Here is a 17,418-nt window from a genome sequence, read left to right on the forward strand (position 1 = left end):
AGAAATTCAAGATGTAATTGGCAATATAAGTGACAGAATTTGTTTATGAGTTGGATGGCCCTTTTTTTTTCTTAAGCAAATGTGAGGAAGTAGTTCACTGAGATGGGAAAGATTTAGAGGGAGAGATATATGACAGGGAGGAGTGGAGAGATGAATAGTGAATATTAATTTGAGAGATACCTATGAGATATTCAAATGGGAGATATAAAATAAGCAATTGGATGTAGGTGACTATAGTTTGGGGGAACTTAATACTACAAATACAAGTGTAAGTGCCTGTATAAAATGCTATTTAATACCATAGAAATGAATGAAAATATCTGAATGTGGAGTAGACAGAAGAAATTTGGGGAATAGATTAAAAGTTAGGAAAACTGATGAAAAAGTAGCAGCTAGAAAGAGGAGATAAAAACCAAGATAGAACTATGTCATACATTAGAATGTTTTACAAAAGAATGATAGGAACAATATTGAATCTAGTAAATTGAAGAACCAAATAACAAGGGTGATTAAATGTGATATCCTGGAGAGAATCAATGTCCTTGAGAGTAGCTTTAGCAAAAAAAGCAAATTTAAATGTTTGGAGAGGAAAGAAAAATAAAAATGCTAAATAAAAACCTGGAAGCAATATAAAGATTCTTTAAAGATATGTGACTATAAAAATCAAATGGGGCAGTGGCTAAAGGTGAATGCAGGATCAAAAGTATTTTATTTTGCTTCTGCTTTCAGTTCAGAGGTTATACAATATAAACTATCTGTAAATATGTATAAATATTATTTGTAAAATAATTCTACAACTATCAGAAACTGAAGTTATAAAACTAAGCCTCTGTGATCATGAAAAAAACAAAACCCAAATCAAGCCTATTCTCCTTAGTTTCCCACGCATTTATTGTATTTTGAAAGAGGTGATGGAGAGTGTGGGGGGTGGGGGATCAAATGTTACCCTTGGGGTGTTACAGAAAAACCAATTACTTCTTGAGATTTATATTACTAACTGGGTTAGTGTAACCTTTTAATCAAAATATTAGATACATTATTTCCATCAGAGCTAGTTTCTTTCAATTCTTCTCACTTTCTTGTCCTATTCCCCCTTAATGTTTTATCCCTCAGCTCTTCCCACATCCTTATTTGTCTTAAAAAACAAAACAAAACAAAACAAAAAAACAAATCAACTCATTGGCACAGTGCAATGCTATGCCTAGACCTAAGCAGAAAGGGAGGAATTACGGTACCAAAAGGTAGGCTTATAATAGGGAGTTTTCTTCATACCTCGAGGATGCAGGGAGAGGGGGGTATTCAGGGAAGATATACTGATTACATGTCTCTTTTGACTTACCAAGTTTGTTCTGCATGTATTAAAACTGAGAGCATTGGTAGATAAGAAAATCATTACTTGTGCCACTTCAGGAATGCCCTTGTTATTTCAACATAGGAGTAGACTTTTATAGTAGCTAGAAAGTAGCAGACATACTTTTAAGTCCTTCATCTAAGGGAACTCAATGCTCCTCATACCCTGAAGGGATTCAGTCATCTTAAGAGATTTGGCATTTCTTGTTTATATGAGACTGCTGATATATCCAGACAGGTGAATACCTTAAAGTGAATTTTCTCACAACACATGGCATACTACCCGATCTCAAAGGCAAGTTGGATTCCAGCACAGTTGAATTCCAGCTCTGCTTGAGAGTTGAAGATTTAAACCTAGTCCGTACCCTTTTGAGTCTTACCAGTTTCTGGGAACAGCCTGTGACACTTGTTTACCTGTATCCTCATCTAGCCACACACACTTGAATCTTTAGATTAAGCAGGCTTCTCAAGGGAATAATTTGTATTTCAACTGAACTTATCATCAGGACACTAAACTTGAAACTCTAGCATTGGGGTGGCTGCAGGGCCATATGTCAGGTTTGCGGACTGAGTGATATTCGTTCAAGTTGTTTAACACATGTCTATTGCTCTGGTAGACCAGAATTCCTTTCATGCTTCATGTTTCTTTCCTCTCCTTTCTCACTTTCTCCCTAAATCCAGATTGTACAGTTTGCACTGAGTTAGGGAGGTGTTGGATTTGTAGAGAGGAAAAAGTGATTCTTGGAAATAAAAAGGAAAGAAGGGCAGTAGGCTTAGCTGCAGTTATGCCCATCTTCTTTTTAAGCATTGTGATTCCAGGGAATTAGTCACATAACTTTCGTGTCTCACTAGGTTGAATTATTTTTGTGCATTGAAAAAAAAAATGCACAGGGTGAGGAGAAACACAGATTTGTGCACAAAATGGATAACTACTGTTACTGGATATTAATAACACCTGTGGCGTTACTTGAACTTTAATTGAAAAGAATATTGTATTGAAGATTTTTGTCACTTCTTTTATACTATGGAAAAATAATATTCATCTTCTTTCACATTCTTATAATGGCAAATTTGCGTGGTAAGATAAAGAATGTCTTTTCAAGTTTCAGTATGATTACCGGTTATTCCAGTTATTCCACTTGCTGTGGTTTCACAATTCAAAAAATATTGAAGTGATGCAGAGGTAAGACAACAGTGGGGCCTGATCCAGGGTATAACCGACAGCAAATTACTGAATGAACTGAATTGCTGAAGTGTCAGTGGCAACTTAGTTCAACAGAGAATGGGAGGTTTGTATTTATTCCTCTGACCAGCTCATGAAATCCCGAGAATGAAATAATACGAGATCATTCAGACATCTTGAAGACCAACTTGGGACTTTTCTAAACTGCTGCACAGCTTCAGTCAGATTCTAAGCACCACGACTTGAGAACTGGAAATCTTGGAGAGAGTTTAAAGAGCCACAATGATTACTAATAACCTTGACAAGTTGTAGAAATGGGCAGATAATTACAGGATGAACTTAATAGACAGAAATACAGAGTAATTTAGAGGAAGAGAAAAATAAAACACTATAAATACAAGGGAGAAGGCTTGGCTTTGTGTGGGAAACGTGGGAATCAGTAAGCTACAAGAAAAACTTGAATTACATACAGTATAGTTGCTTTCTTTTTAATTAATAAAAACAAGAATGCGTAGAATAAGAATATTGTGCTTATGAACACGGCAAGCCCCTAGTCACTTATACAATTAATTTATTAAGCACCTATATATGCTAGACACCGAGTGCTTGGATAAAATGGGGAAGACAGGGAAGATTCCTACCTTCACGGAGCTCGCAGACCTGTGGCAAACGAAAAAACCTAGTAGTAACTTTAGCCTTTATTTTGTATTCCGCAGCCCACTTCGAGCACAGCAAATACTGCGAGCTCCTGTGAAACAGGTAGGTGCCTATATTAACATTTTGGATCCCACTACGTGCCTGGCATCGCGCATTGTGCAGCCATCCACTCGGATGAAGAGCTTAAACACAGGGTCTACAAGCACTAAAATCTGCAGAAGCAGATGCTTGTCTGACCATCACACCTCTCCACGGAAACCCACAGGTTTCTCTTCACCGCGTAATAAATATTTTCGAACCTATTCCTGCAGAACAGCCCTTAGCACCACGCTTTGTGTGTGAAGGGAAGGTGGGGACGGACTCAGAGTGCGGGTCGTGCCAGCCGCGCGGCTCCTGCCCGGTGGCCGGCCTCCCCTCGTGGGCTGCTTTTTCTTTCCCTTTCTCTCTCGCCGAAAGACCACACGCGCAGGCAAAAGCCTCACGGGCGGGATGCAGCGCGGGCGCAGGGGCCGGACACCGGCTCGCGCGCTCCGAGCCGGCCGGGGCAGCCCCGCTCCCGCCTCCCCCCGGCGCCTCCGAGCGGACGCGGCGTCCCCCCTGAGGAAAACCGGGGCGCCGCAGACGCCCCTCGGAGGAGCGAGCCAGTGGCCACCCCCCGCCGCCCTGGGGCCCTGTCCCTTCGGGGCTCCCCCCGACCGGGGCGCGACCGAGAAGGCGGGCGCCCCGGGCCCCGGCCGCAGCCCCCGCCGCCCACTCGCGCCCACAGCCCAGCAGGCCCAGCAGGCCGGACGCCGAGGCCTCGCGGTATCGCGCCTCAGTCCGCCCCGCCCCCTCGCCCGGCGGCCGGCCCCGCCTTCGCGCTCACCCCTCCCCGCGCCCGCCTCGCTTCCCCGACAATCTCCTCGCGCTCCCGGCCCGGCACGCGCGCTGCGCCCGTCCGCCGCCGCCGCCGCCGCTGCCGCCGCCGCCGCCGCCGCCGCCGCCGCCGCCGCGGCGGAGCTCCCTCGGCGGAGCCCGGCTCCCAGCCTCGGACCGGAACCGGAAGCGCGGGGGGCGGGGCCGCGAGCCCAGGGGACCGAAAACGCGGCCGAGCCCGGAGCCCGGAGCCGGAGCCGGAGCCAGAGCCTGGACCAGAACTTGGCCGCCGCCTGCGCCGCCGCCGCCGCCGCCGCCCGCCGCTCCGTCCCCGCGCCGCGGCTGCCTCGGCCGCCTCCGCCGCCAGCGCGGCCGCCAGTGGTCCGCGGACTTTGGGTGTCCGGGTTGAAGGTCGGTCCGGACGTCGGACCCAGCTCGGCTCCCGGACGGTCCGGGCGGCAGCGGACGCCGCGCGCCGCCGCCTCGTCGCCTCCGCCGGGCGTTTTGTGGCGAGAGACCCGAGAGGCGAGCGGGGCTGACAGTGCCGCTGACAGTGATTTGAGCCGCTTTTGTTGTTGTTGGCTTCCCGTGCCTTGGTTCTGTGTGTTGTGCTTGTGTGTGGCGGTTTTTCCCCCGTGGTGGATTTTTTTTTTTTATTGTTGTGCTTTTTTTTTTTTTAAGCCCTGTGAACGTTTTTTTTTTTTTTAAACCCCCGTCAACGTTTTTTTTTTTAACACCCCGTCAACGTTTTTTTTTAACACCCCGTCAACGTTTTTTTTTTTTTAACACCCCGTCAACGTTTTTTTTTTTTTTTTTTTTTTTGGTCGGGGCTTCCGAATATGTTTTATGACGGTTGATTTTACACCAGGAGGTTTGTCTCCGAGGAAGACCCAGGGCACTGGATATCTAGCGAGAACTTCCTCCGGATTCCCCGGCGCCTCGGGAAAATGGGAGCCGCCGCGAAGTTGGCGTTCGCCGTCTTTCTTATCTCTTGTTCTTCAGGTAGGTGCTCGGGGCGCCGGCGCGGGGTGGCCGTGGGGTCGGCGGGGCCCGGGGGCTGCCTCCTGAGCTGCGCCCCGCGGCTGCCGCCTCCCAGGTTTCGGCGTGATCTGCACTCCCGTGCATTTTTCTCGTTTGGAGTTAGGGTGGCCCACTGATGAGTGATTGCTCTGTTGTGGAAGTGAGAAAGTCATGGTTTGTGGCCAGCACCCTGGATGACAGCGCCGGTTGGGTTGCAATTAAGCCGCAAATACCACAAGTGACAATTTATGCAAAGGTTGGACCTGAAAGGCTTATTCTACAATGTCATTTGGTTACCTCCTAAATAAGGGTTTTGTGTGTATATATGCATATTTTTTTTGGGGGGGGTGGGTCGTCTTTTTAATTAGTGCTTCTCTCGTGACTGGAGATCAAGTCAGAGATCAGCCTAGTTGCTACTTAATTTTGACCGTGAGAAACAATGCATCACATCAGCAATTGCGGCTGCATCTCCCCTCACGTTTTCTTCAACTTCAGTGTCCAGCAGTGTTAAAAATAGTTGTAGTTGTTGTCAGAGTATTAACTATAACCCAGTGCAGGAGATGTATGCTGCTGTGTGTTGGTAATGTGCTGGCTTTCAACCACCATTTATGTGCTCTTTTTTGGCATAGATTTTGCTTACCTACGGAATACTTATTTTAAACGTTTTGTATTGAAGCATTGTTTTCGGTTTAGAACAGCCCGCTTGATTTTGTGCAGACTGTCAGATATGCTACAGTCATAAAACAGGTTTTGACCCAAGGTTGGAAGCAGAATCTGATCCCTTTTTATTATTTGAGAATTTGATTTTTGTGAGAATGTTCTATGGTTGCAACCAGTGGTTGGAAAACTCTGTAGTCTTTTGTGTTTGAAATTCTGTAAATTAAAACAGCATCTGGCTCAAAGGTATGCGTATGTATGTAACAAATTTAGGTATATGAAACAATTTAAAAGTCACAATGGCTCTATTTATCATAAAATTCGGTAATCAGTTACTAGGCTGTGAGATAGACGAATGGGGGGGATGGGAAGGGGGGCAAATTGACAGGTTTTATGGCCATGCCTTTATCTCTTTTGCCACAGGGAAATTAGAGGGTGGTAGTCTTTTCTTTGTGTACCTCTGTGGGGTGTGTGTGTGTATGCGTGTGTGTGTGTGTGTGCACACGCGCGCGTGTGTCCCCGTGTGTATGTCCCTCCGTCCTCCCATCTCCCCTTTTTAATAGAATCTTTTGTAATGTATAGGATTTTGCTGAATGGTACATTTCCTTGTGGTTAATAAATGGATAAAGTCTAGTCTTATGTCTGTAGTGGTATTGATCAGTTCCGGGTGGGCTGAATGTGTTGTGAAATGGCGATCATTGCCAGAGATTAACCAAAAGAATCATGTCTGTTTAAATGGAAGAAGGAACATGCTTAAGGCAGGCTGACAGTTCTTTTTGTGCAAGGTTTGGGGAGGAAGATAAAACAATGGAGTCTCTGAAATGAATGAAGACCTTAATACCATTAAATCTCTTGCTTTTGTGACATGTCTTAGCCATTTAGTTTTTATTTTTCCTGTAGTACTCTTTCTCCTCTGCCCCTATATGTTCTGGTGGTGGCTCCTCTTGTTCAAATCCCTTTTTGAGACCTGCCCTGGAGGAGGAGGGGCATCATGGCCACTGACCAAGGAATTGTGTACATTACTTCTGCCCCCGACGACACCCCCTAACCCACCTGAGTCACCCTAATTGGTGGAAGAGGTTATTCTTGAGCAGTCTCAGGGTATTACTTCTGGAAAAGCAGGCTACAGATCTTACAGCTTCCTCTGCTGGAGCATTAGTTTCTTGTAGGATTATTTTCACTGGCCAGGAGGTTAATAATTAAAATTGTGAACTAGTTATTTTGTTGCCATAGAGCATATAGATATTCCTGCTTACACTAAACTAATAGCACAGAATTACATAGTTTTTAAAAATAACATTCATAGTTGGATTCAAGTTGAAGATATTGAAATAATCTTTAAGACTTTAATCCATATTTATACATAAGGATTTTTAGTACTTAAAATGTCTGTTTTTTTAAAGGGCTTTTCTTAGAAATTAAATGCACTCTTAAACAAGATAATTATGTGTTTTTTTAAAATTGATTTTTCTATGTAATATGTAACCTGTGTGGCTGTTTTATAAAAATTAAAATATTTCTCTAGTTGTCTTTTTATTTTTCTTTATATATGTGCTTTTTTTTTTAAATCAAGTGGGAAGAAGAATAGTAAAGAGCATTTAATTACAGGTGTTTAGGATGAATGCTTACAGTTTTTTGTGGACTCTGATTTTTCAGTTTGCATGGGACGATATGTTCTGAAGACTGATTTTGTAGGCTATTGCTGAAGGAAATAGCCAAGAGTGTAATTTCCTCCTCTTATCCAGGGGAAACATTGTTGAGTTTTGCCTTCATCCTGAAGTGCCTTCAGGCTCCTTTTGATTTTGAATTTTTCAGTCCTCTTATCCTTCAGCTTCTGTTTCAAAACACAAATCTATTTCTACTGGGGTTTTTTTTTTTGTTTGCTTGTTTTGTTTTTAAAACGTTGTGATCTCTTTCTCCACAATTCTTTCTTCACAATTTCCTAAAATGTGAGAATGAATTTAGTTGCTCAAGTATTTAGGTTTATCCTACCTAATGATGGAGCTGTTGTGGTATTTGATTTGCATTGAGTAAAATTGAATTTCCTTTGGATTCTGACTGCTCCTTTAGAGCTGGAGCTGTCTGGTCCATATATTTCATGAAATAAAAAATAAAGTGATAATCATATTTTCTTCAATTCAGCTAGGAAGCACTGTGTGAGCAGCATGTGCATTTCTGTGAGTTTGTGGTTGGAGGGGGAGTTGGCAGTACACTGAATCTTCTGGGACTCTTCTGAACTTTGGCTATAAGTGAGAGATATTAAATGCTTTGTTTCCTAAAAGAGAGTGTTCTAAATGCATTCTGTGATCAAATTCAAATATACCAAAATCAGAGTGAAAACCTACCCATTTTCCCCAATTAATTTTGATTTTTTTTTCTCTATTTATAATAAGCTAGTAGTTCTCAAACTTAGATGACTTTTGCTTCCTGATCCCCCTTCACATATGTACCCCCTCCCCATTCATACTCAATCCCTACACTTGGAAACATTTTTGGTTGTCACAGCTCTGGGGGAGGAAGGTGTGGGCTACTAGCATCTAATAGGTAGAGGGCAGGGATACTGCTAATCATTGTATAATTCACAAAATAGCCTTACACCACAAAATTATTTGACTCCACATATAGTGGAGTCAACAATAGTGTTTAGGCTGAGAAGTACTATTCTAAAACCTTAATTTTTTAAAGCATTAATGTGTCAGTAAAAGAACTCTCTCCTCTACCCTGTCATTCATCTGATTTTTACAAGTGTGTGGTATTGATGATCTCCAGGTCATTGTATTGAGAGTTTTCCATTTTTTCCACTATCTTTTAAAATGAGAGTGGTGAAATTTGGCAGATGCATAAAGGATATATACATTATTTCATCCTATTAGGCTTTAATAAAAATATTTTGCTGACTTTTATGTATAAACTCTCTTCAGTCACTTGTGATGGCATTTTCATAAAGACTGCATATTCAGGCATAAGATGAATGATTGGTCAAGGTATCAAGTTTAATTATATTTGCTTATGATCCAGTAATATCTCTGCTTAATAATCATCATTAAGGATATTTCCTTTGATCATTATTGAAATCACTGAGTGGTATGGCAGCACAGGGTGGGGGTGTGTGTGTGTGTGTGTGTTTAACATGGTGCTGAAAATTTCGTTCATATGGAAGAAATAATTTCCTTATTGCATGTTCTCTGAATGATTTCAGGGTGTAATATCAGTGTTAAAAAAAAGATATTTCTTTTGTATAACTAACTTTAAAGAAATTTTTAAAGTGACTTTTTAGATTGCATCATTTTCTTGAGAATCATTAGCTGGGTTTTAGTTAGCATAGGAGTCATTTAGGCAATACTAAGTAATATTCTATGATCTATCATGGACCCTTGTCCTTTTAAGGTTAAAATTTGACCATAATTAACAAGTGCTTACCTTGTTTTGAACTCTGATTTTAAAGAAATAACCTAGTCAGCCAGAATAAGAATTACAGTGAAACTCTTAAAATGAGCAGCACTACACTATTGAGAGGAAAAATTCTCCTGTCACTCCTTCAGAAAAGTATGCAAATAAGACTCATACTGTCTCACTCACTTCCCCACACATTTCTCAGATACTATTGACATTATCACCTTTTTGGGTCCACCAGATTCAGTTTCATGAGAAATAAAGCATAATTAAATCAAACGAGATTTTAATCTCTAAATGGCCCCTTTAGATTAGAAAACTATTTTTTTCTTTTGAAAGTACTTATTTCATATCTTCAGTGTCTCATAAATCTCTGATGTAAATCTGTCTTTTCATGCTCACTTTTGTTGCCACATGTCACGGTGCCTCTCAGATATTAGTTAGGTAACATTGACAGCCTTTGATATTGGGGTCTCATTCACCTTTTATTCTCTGTTTTATCACTTGTGATTTTTATTCCCTTTCATTATGATTCTCTTTCCACTTTCCTCCATTCTTTGCCTTCCTTTTCCCACTCTGTCCCTTCTCTACTTTCCTATAATTGTAGCTGCTTGCTTTTGGAACCCACTCATTGCTTAGCCTGAAGGGCGGCTCAGGAGGGCTCACCTATGGTTTAAATGAAACAGATTGAATTTAGAGTGCTTGAGAATTGACCAGGTAGTATTTCCCACTGTTCTTTTTCATTTGTTGTTTTCTGCAATACCACACACATTCCTGGGGATAGTGTTACTCTCTTGGAATCAAATGGTGTGAACTTTAGATTATCTTATTCATATATATATATATATATATGTATGGCCTCATTATTATATGTTCATGGTCTCTGTTTAAGCCAAAATTTGACAAGACTATAGGTTTTATTTATTGCCACGGCTGGGACCACATTAGACTTCCTCTGTGGTAGATTTAATTCTGTTAAGTTTTAATAGTCATGTCTAGACAGAACATTGATTTCAAATTGACTATTGAATATGAAAGTTCCAGGAATAGTGTATAGAGGAAGGAGGAGAAACCAGAAGGTAAGAAAACTACTGTAGAAAGCAATTGACTTTCTGTCATCTCTCCAACTAAATTTGTTAGTCACTTTCATATACTCTGTGTATCTAGTGTTCAAGTTTTGTTTCGTAAAGGGACCTAGTGCTCAAGTTTTATTTCATAAAGAGATCTATAGGGAATATGTTGTTGTCTGTGAGGCTGGATTTCTCAAACTGTCACAACAGTGGGATTAAGGGGGAAAAAATCAGGAGATTCTTGTGGATACTGGACAAGAGTAGTTTGTGATGGTCAGTTGACAAGACTTGAGTTCTGGTGCCAACACTGCCATTTCCCTTACCTGAGTTATTATAATGCCTTTCTAACTATGACTAAATATTCCTCTTCCATTCCATCCATATAATTGCCAGATTGGCCTCATTAAAAAATAAGTTTGAATATGTCATTCCTGCTTAAAGCCTTTCATTGACGTTGAGTCACCTGTAGCATAAAATCTAGTCTTAGAATGGCATATAATGTCTTTTTCATTTGGTTTCTATTTTCTTTAACCTCTTGGTGTAGTGGCTGGGAATATAAGTTCTGGAGTTATTGATGGAATGCCTTAGTTTACATGCTGCTTCACAACTTAACCTTGGGTAAATTACTTCAACATTTGTGCTGCAGTTGTTGTCTGCAAAATGGGGATCCTAATAGTGTATAACTTAGAGAGTGGTTTGAAGATTAAATGTCATCTAAAACTGTTAGGTACTCTGCTGTTGCTCCTCCTCAGCATGAGTCCTATATTCCAGCTATGTAAAATTGACTTGCAGTTTCCTGGATGTGTCTTCCTTTATTATTGTCAGTGTAGTACCTTTGTACTTGTTTTTTTTTTTTTTTCTTCTTTCCCTTCCTCCTTTTCCTGGCTAACTTTTTTATGATTGAGATGTATTACCATTTTAGATGTTAGGAACATTTTTTTTTTCTGCCACTAACCAAAATTGAATAAGTTGCCATCCGTTCTTATAACAAACACCTTATAAATGACCTTGATTTCAGTAATTATTGTAAATATCTACTTGCTTTCCGTGCGTAGTAGACACTTCTTTGCATAAGTCTTCTCTGTAACCTTGTAACAGGGTGGTCCCCAGGAAAGGGGGAGGTTCCAGGTTCCCTGCCCAACCCTTTCCTGGGAACTACCCTGTTACAGCCCCAGATCCAGACCTAGAATCTGATACAAAGTTGGTGCTCAGCAAATGTTTATTGAATGAAAGAGGTGGATTTTTTTTTTTTTTCATTTTTTGGGACTGAGTTTTCATTTTATGTGTGAAAATGAGAAGGTTGGTTTAGATGATTTCTGAATTGTTTTCCTACTTTGAAAGTTTTATGATTCTTTAATTTTAAGGTTAGAGTTTACTAATGATATTTTATTAAGAAAATGTGATTTTTTGCTGTTTGCGGGTTTGTTTTTTTTTTTTTTTTTTTGGTATCCTTAAGTTCTTTCCTTCTTTTTAACTGCTGTGTCTCTGATCCTTAGATTAAATCTTTTAATTTACTTTGAATTGTACAGATTTAGAAGGCATCTTAGAGATCAGTGGTTTTCAAGTTCAGTGGTTTTCAGCTTTTTTAATCATAACCCACAATAGAAAATGTATACTGTATTATGACTCAGTTTCCATATACATAAATTTGTATGTATCAGAAATAGCAGTTTCATGAAGTAACTCTTACTGTATAGGTCACATTTAGTTTTATGTTCTATTTCATTAAAACCTGAAGTAGATTATGACCCATTAATTAGTTCAATGACTGAACTAGTGTTGGAAAGCAACTAGAGTGGAGGAATTTTGACTAAATCTGAGGAAGAGATTTATGTGGTGAAAAGTTGTGTAAAAGTGCGTGAAGAAGAATAATCATCTCAGTTGAAGGAGTTAAATCCAGATGAAAAGTAATTACAACTAAATTGTAAACTTCTAAAACAATGCTGATGTACTTCAACAGTCTCTATTTGCTCCACCCCAATACTCTTAGAAAAGGAAAAGTGTGTAAGTAACTATATGCACTGAAAAAGATATGCACTGATAATTATGCTCATTATTTAATCTACAATACAGTGTGTGACACACACACATATTACTAAAACAAAATTAAATCATAATTTTGAAGAGTTCAAATCTCTTCATTTAGGAAGACTTTACTGGAGGAAGTAGATGTTAAAACTAGAAACAAATATCTTGGCATGAGTTTGAGAAGGATATGTGTCTAAATATGAAAGAAAAGGCACAAAGTAGAATCAGGAACACATAGAGTATTTGAGAGTAAACTTGACCAGTGTTGGAAAGCGAGTGGAGTGGAGGAATTTTGACTAAATCTGAGGAAGAGATTTATGTGGTGAAAAGTTGTTTAAAAGTGCTTGAAGAAGAACAGTCAACTCAGTTGAAGGAGTTAAATCCAAATGAAAAGTAATTAAAACTGAAAGGAGGTTTAAGAGTGGGTGATACCGATCCTGATGAATGTCCCAAATACATATATGTGGAATATAGGACAGAGAAGCAGCTTGAAGAGAAGGGTAGGATGGTAACATTACTAAATGGGTAACGAAATAAGTCAGAGGAAAACAGGAAGCACATTCTTAACTAAAGATATTCTGCAAACAGACATAGATTTAGATTATAAGAATGAGTGAAAATATAGACATAGACTTGAAAAAATAAATACATAAGGAACATGAGAGCATGTAATATTCCTTTACCAGGGCAGACACTATATGATGAATCTGTCTCCATTGTAATGTTAAATGAAAGAATTCTAAGTACTAGTAGCGCAGTATGTTGATTGTGGTTAAGTAATGGTCAATTCCAGTAATTAATCATACTGGTCATCCAGATTATATTCGTTGAAATCTGTGTAAAGTACAGTTAATTCTGTTGGCCTGTAGAAGTAAATTTAGAACCCTTTCTGAACTTGGTATATGATATTCATGCCTGAATCATAAACCTTTTCAATTCATTCAACTAGATTAAAACACTTTTTCCTTTGGTTAACTGTTTTCTTAGTAGCTATAGTCACATTGGTAATCAGTTTATTCTTCTAATGTTCCTGAAAAAGATAAATGTAAAACAATAAGATTATTAGAAGAACACATGTGGGAAGATATTGCCTCTTAGAAGATTTAAAAGTTGAACTGTTTTTACATGGTGTGATAGAAATAAGCCTTTCTATATATATAAAGCTTAGAGAGAGTATTTGTCCTAGTTGTACTTACTAACCGCAATTTATGTTTTACATAGATGAGATCTTTATTAGGAAAAATCTGTTGGGTCTTCACATCTTTATGATTATACATGATAAATCAATCTTGATCTGAGATGTTAGTTTAAGAGGAAGGGACTTGGTCAAATTAAGAGATCTTGGCAATTTTCTGAAACTGAGATTAATTTTTTTAATTTGTAAAAAAGATGTATTAGATGACTTAAAATAGTAGGTTCATAGTAGACCTTATATACATACGTTAGTTTTTAACCTACCTTCAAGTCTTATTTTTAAAAATGTAGTATCTAAAACATTTTAAAACACTGATTTTGTTTGGGGGGTGTTATTTTTTAACTTGCTGGTAAATTCTCTATTAATATGAAATAAATTTCTGACTTAAATAATTCAGCCAAGGGAAACACCAATAGAGTGCCAAATAGATATCAGGATATATTTAGAAAATTCAGATAACATGGTTCCTTTACAAGGAATTATGTAAGGTACAGCATGTATTACAAGGAAACACTGGTGTAAATCTTCCCTATTTTTGCTTGGGATTTGAAATATTTTTCTTAGGCAATTTCACTTAAATATTAAGTGTTTTGAAATTTTTCATGTAAAAGTGAAGTCTTGAAAGATTCTCAGTCTGTTTTTGGCACCAGCTGTAAGCCTAGAAAACATGATCATTTGAGTTTTGAAATCAGTATGGTATAATATTCTGAACTAAATTGTAAGTCTTTAAAATTCTTGCTTTCCTACTGATTCTTTTTTGACCTTTGGAACCACTGTTTTTTTTTTCATCTCTGAAGTAAGGAAGATTAAATAATCATTCATTTAATAAATAAATATTGAAGTACTTGCTCTAGGTACTGTGCTAAGTGCCTGGACTGCATCCAGGAGCAAGTCAGACATGATTGTAGCCCCATAGAACTTATATTCATAAAGTAGTCAAGTGAATAAAATAATTTGAGATTGTCATATGTACTTTTGACAGAAAGACAAACATACGAACAAATAAACAGACTAGGTCCCAGGGAGGATAATTCTTTTTTAAAGCCTCACATCACATAACACAATCACCAATTACTTAATTTTTTTTACCTACCTATTTATTATCTGTCCTTTCCTTTCCACTGCTGAAGTGTCAGTTCTCTGAGAGAGGGTATCTCACTTCTTACCACAGTACCCCCAGGGCATTGCACAGCTTCTGGCAGAATAGAACCTCAATAAATGTTTGGGTACCTGAAGGAATGAATGTAGGGTGGGACTGGAGAGACAGAAGGGAACAAGATCAAGCAGAGCTTTTGTTCTGACATGGAAAGGAGTTAGAATAAAATCTGAAGGATAGTAGGAAGCAGAGTTTTTTGGCAGTCATTTGGGAAACATTGCAGGTGTATAGGAATTTAGAGAGGAGAACAGTTATATTTTCCCCTTATTACTACTTTTAAAAACGAGTAGACTTATTGTGCACTTGGAACTTTGAATACAGTATCTCAAAAACAACAACAAAACCCTTACAATAAAACACAGATCAGAGATTATTATTGAATTTTGTGGCAAATTCCTAGCTTAGATTTTGTACATGTGCCAATTTACAGACTTACTAAACATTTCTACTTCTCTGAAATTTTGACATTACTTCTTTTCAAATGTCTGTTTTTTTAACATAACTTATTTATTGTTTTAAACTTGTAATATACTATATTATTGCTGTGATTGAAGCAGAAGTAGAAATACAGCATAATTTGTATCTTAATTCTTAGAAATTTGATATCTTTACAAAGGCTATCAAGATCTTACAGTACAGGCTGAAAGGATAAATAGTTAATACTATGGGCTATTATTTTTACTCAGGGCTCTGGCCTTTAATTCTAAGTCAGCTTGAATAATTTTATCAGAAAGTTTTCAAGCCTCTATTGTTGGTATGCAGGGGAGGTGGTACTTGGCACTGAGAAATCAACTATATTGGCAGAAATTCAGCAGCAACATCTTTGATTAGGAAAAACTGCATTATTACAGAGATAACACCAGAAGAGATGTTAAACTTGACTGAATTGAAAATACATTAATGAGTGACTCTTTATTTGGTTTCTTTCATTTTGGAAGCAGGTAAATTAGTAAATTGGTAAATTAGTCTATAAAAAAAGTATAGTTTCACCTTATAGACATTATACGCTATTTTATTATTACTATATATAAAGGACCAGAAAAAGGACTGGTTGTCAGGTTTTGATACTTGGTAGTAGAGTTTCATACTGCAGATTAGTGAATAGAATTTGCTAATTATTTTTCTTAAACTAAGTTTTGAAATTACTTGCATAAGTACACTTTAAAGTGGAATGGGGAGAAATTGAAAACTTAAAGTTAAAAGAGAATGACACTCAGTTTTTTAGGGGTGGTTATAGTGCCCTTAAATGTCTGTTAAGCCAGTGTAGTCTAATTGATTTTTTAAGGTTATTGTTTCTTTGTTTTTCTTTTTGGTTGATCTGTCCATTGATGAAAGTGAGGTGTTGAAGTCCCTTACTTCTATTGTGTTGCTGCCATTGTCTGTTTCTAGATTGCATAATGGTTGTCTTACATATTTTGATGCTCCCTTGTTTGGTGCATATATACTGATGAGCGTCATGTCTTCCTGATATATTGATGCCGTTATCATTATGTAGTGGTCATCCTGTTTCACTGCCTTTTTTATCCCATGTAAGTGTGGCTGTCCCTGTCTTTTTTGGTGTTGCCATTTGCTTGTAGGCTTGTTGTTCAAGCATTTGCTTTGAGCCTGTACATTTCTTTGTTGCTCAGATGGGTCTCCTGGATGCAGCAGATGGTTGGGTTATGTTTTCTCATCTAACTAGCCACTCTGTGCCTTTTTATTGATCAGTTCAGTACATTTAAATGCATGGTGATTATTGATACATAAGTACACATTCTTCTCAAGTGCGCATGAAGAAATCCCAAGAAGGCCACATTTTGGGTCACAAAACAAGTGTCAATAAATTCACTAAGATTGAAATCATATCAAGTATCTTCTGATCCAGTGGCATAAAACTTGAGATCAACCACGGAAAAAAAGTAGGAGCAACTTCTTTAAAATGTGGAGACTGAACAACACACTACTGAAAGAATATTGGGTTAGCAAGGAAATCAAAGGAGACATTAAAAAAGACCTTCAGACAAATGAAAATAAAGATCTGAACTACCAGCACCTATGAGATGCAGCAAAAGCAGTACTAAGAGGGAAGTGTAGAGCAACACAGGCCCATGTTAAGAAGGAAGAAAGATCTTAAATAAGTAATCTAACCTCATGCCATAATGAACTACAAAAAGAGCAGACAAAACTAAAACCCAGTAGAAGGAACTATTAAAAATTAGTACAAAAATAAATGAAATAGAAATAAAAGACAGAACAAAAGTTCAGTGAATCCAAAGGAGATTCTTTGAGAAAATAAACAAAATAGACCTCTAGGTAAGCTCACCCCCCAAAAAGAGAGATTTAAAAAAATCTAATAAATAGAATCAGAAATGAAAAAGAAGTTACAGCAGACATCTCAATAATATAGAGGAACATAGGAGACTACTATACATATTTATGCCGATAAGTTGGATAACTAGAAGAAATGGACAGCTTTCTTAGAAGTATACTACCTTCCAAGACTGAATCAGGAAGAAATAGAAAACTTAAACAGCCAGCCACAAGCAGGGAAATTGGAGTGGTAATCGGAAGTCTCCCAAAACTTAGAACCGGACAAGTTTCACTAATGAGTTCTACCAAACCTTCAAAGACAAACTAATACCTCTCTCTTTCAAACTCTGAAAAATTGAGTAAGAAGAAGTACTTCGGAACATATTTTACAAGGCCAACATTTCTCTGCTAACAAAAGCAAAGGCACGATAAAAAAAGAAAACTACAGACCAATGTTCCTGATGAACATGGATGCAAAAATTCTCAAGAAAATCTTAGCAACTTGAATTCAACAACACAGCAAAAGGATCATACATAATGACCAATTGGGATTTATTCCAGGGAT

General features: G+C 38.4%; 1 protein-coding gene across 1 annotated transcript in view; it reads left to right on the forward strand.

Annotated features, from left to right (window-relative positions):
* Positions 1–4,305: 4,305 nt before the first annotated feature.
* The window catches only part of ACVR2A (activin A receptor type 2A), a gene marked incomplete at its 3' end in the record, with an annotated part of 87,098 nt that continues 73,985 nt past the window's right edge, over positions 4,306–17,418 (forward strand). The window contains exon 1 of the mRNA XM_084238196.1: positions 4,306–5,047. Within this exon, the coding sequence (XP_084094322.1) occupies positions 4,993–5,047 (55 nt within the window). The 5' untranslated portion in view covers positions 4,306–4,992. The remainder of the gene's footprint in view (positions 5,048–17,418) is intronic.

This window comes from Talpa europaea (assembly GCF_964194135.1).
Source record: "Talpa europaea genome assembly, chromosome: 1".
Classification (NCBI taxonomy): Eukaryota; Metazoa; Chordata; class Mammalia; order Eulipotyphla; family Talpidae; genus Talpa; species Talpa europaea.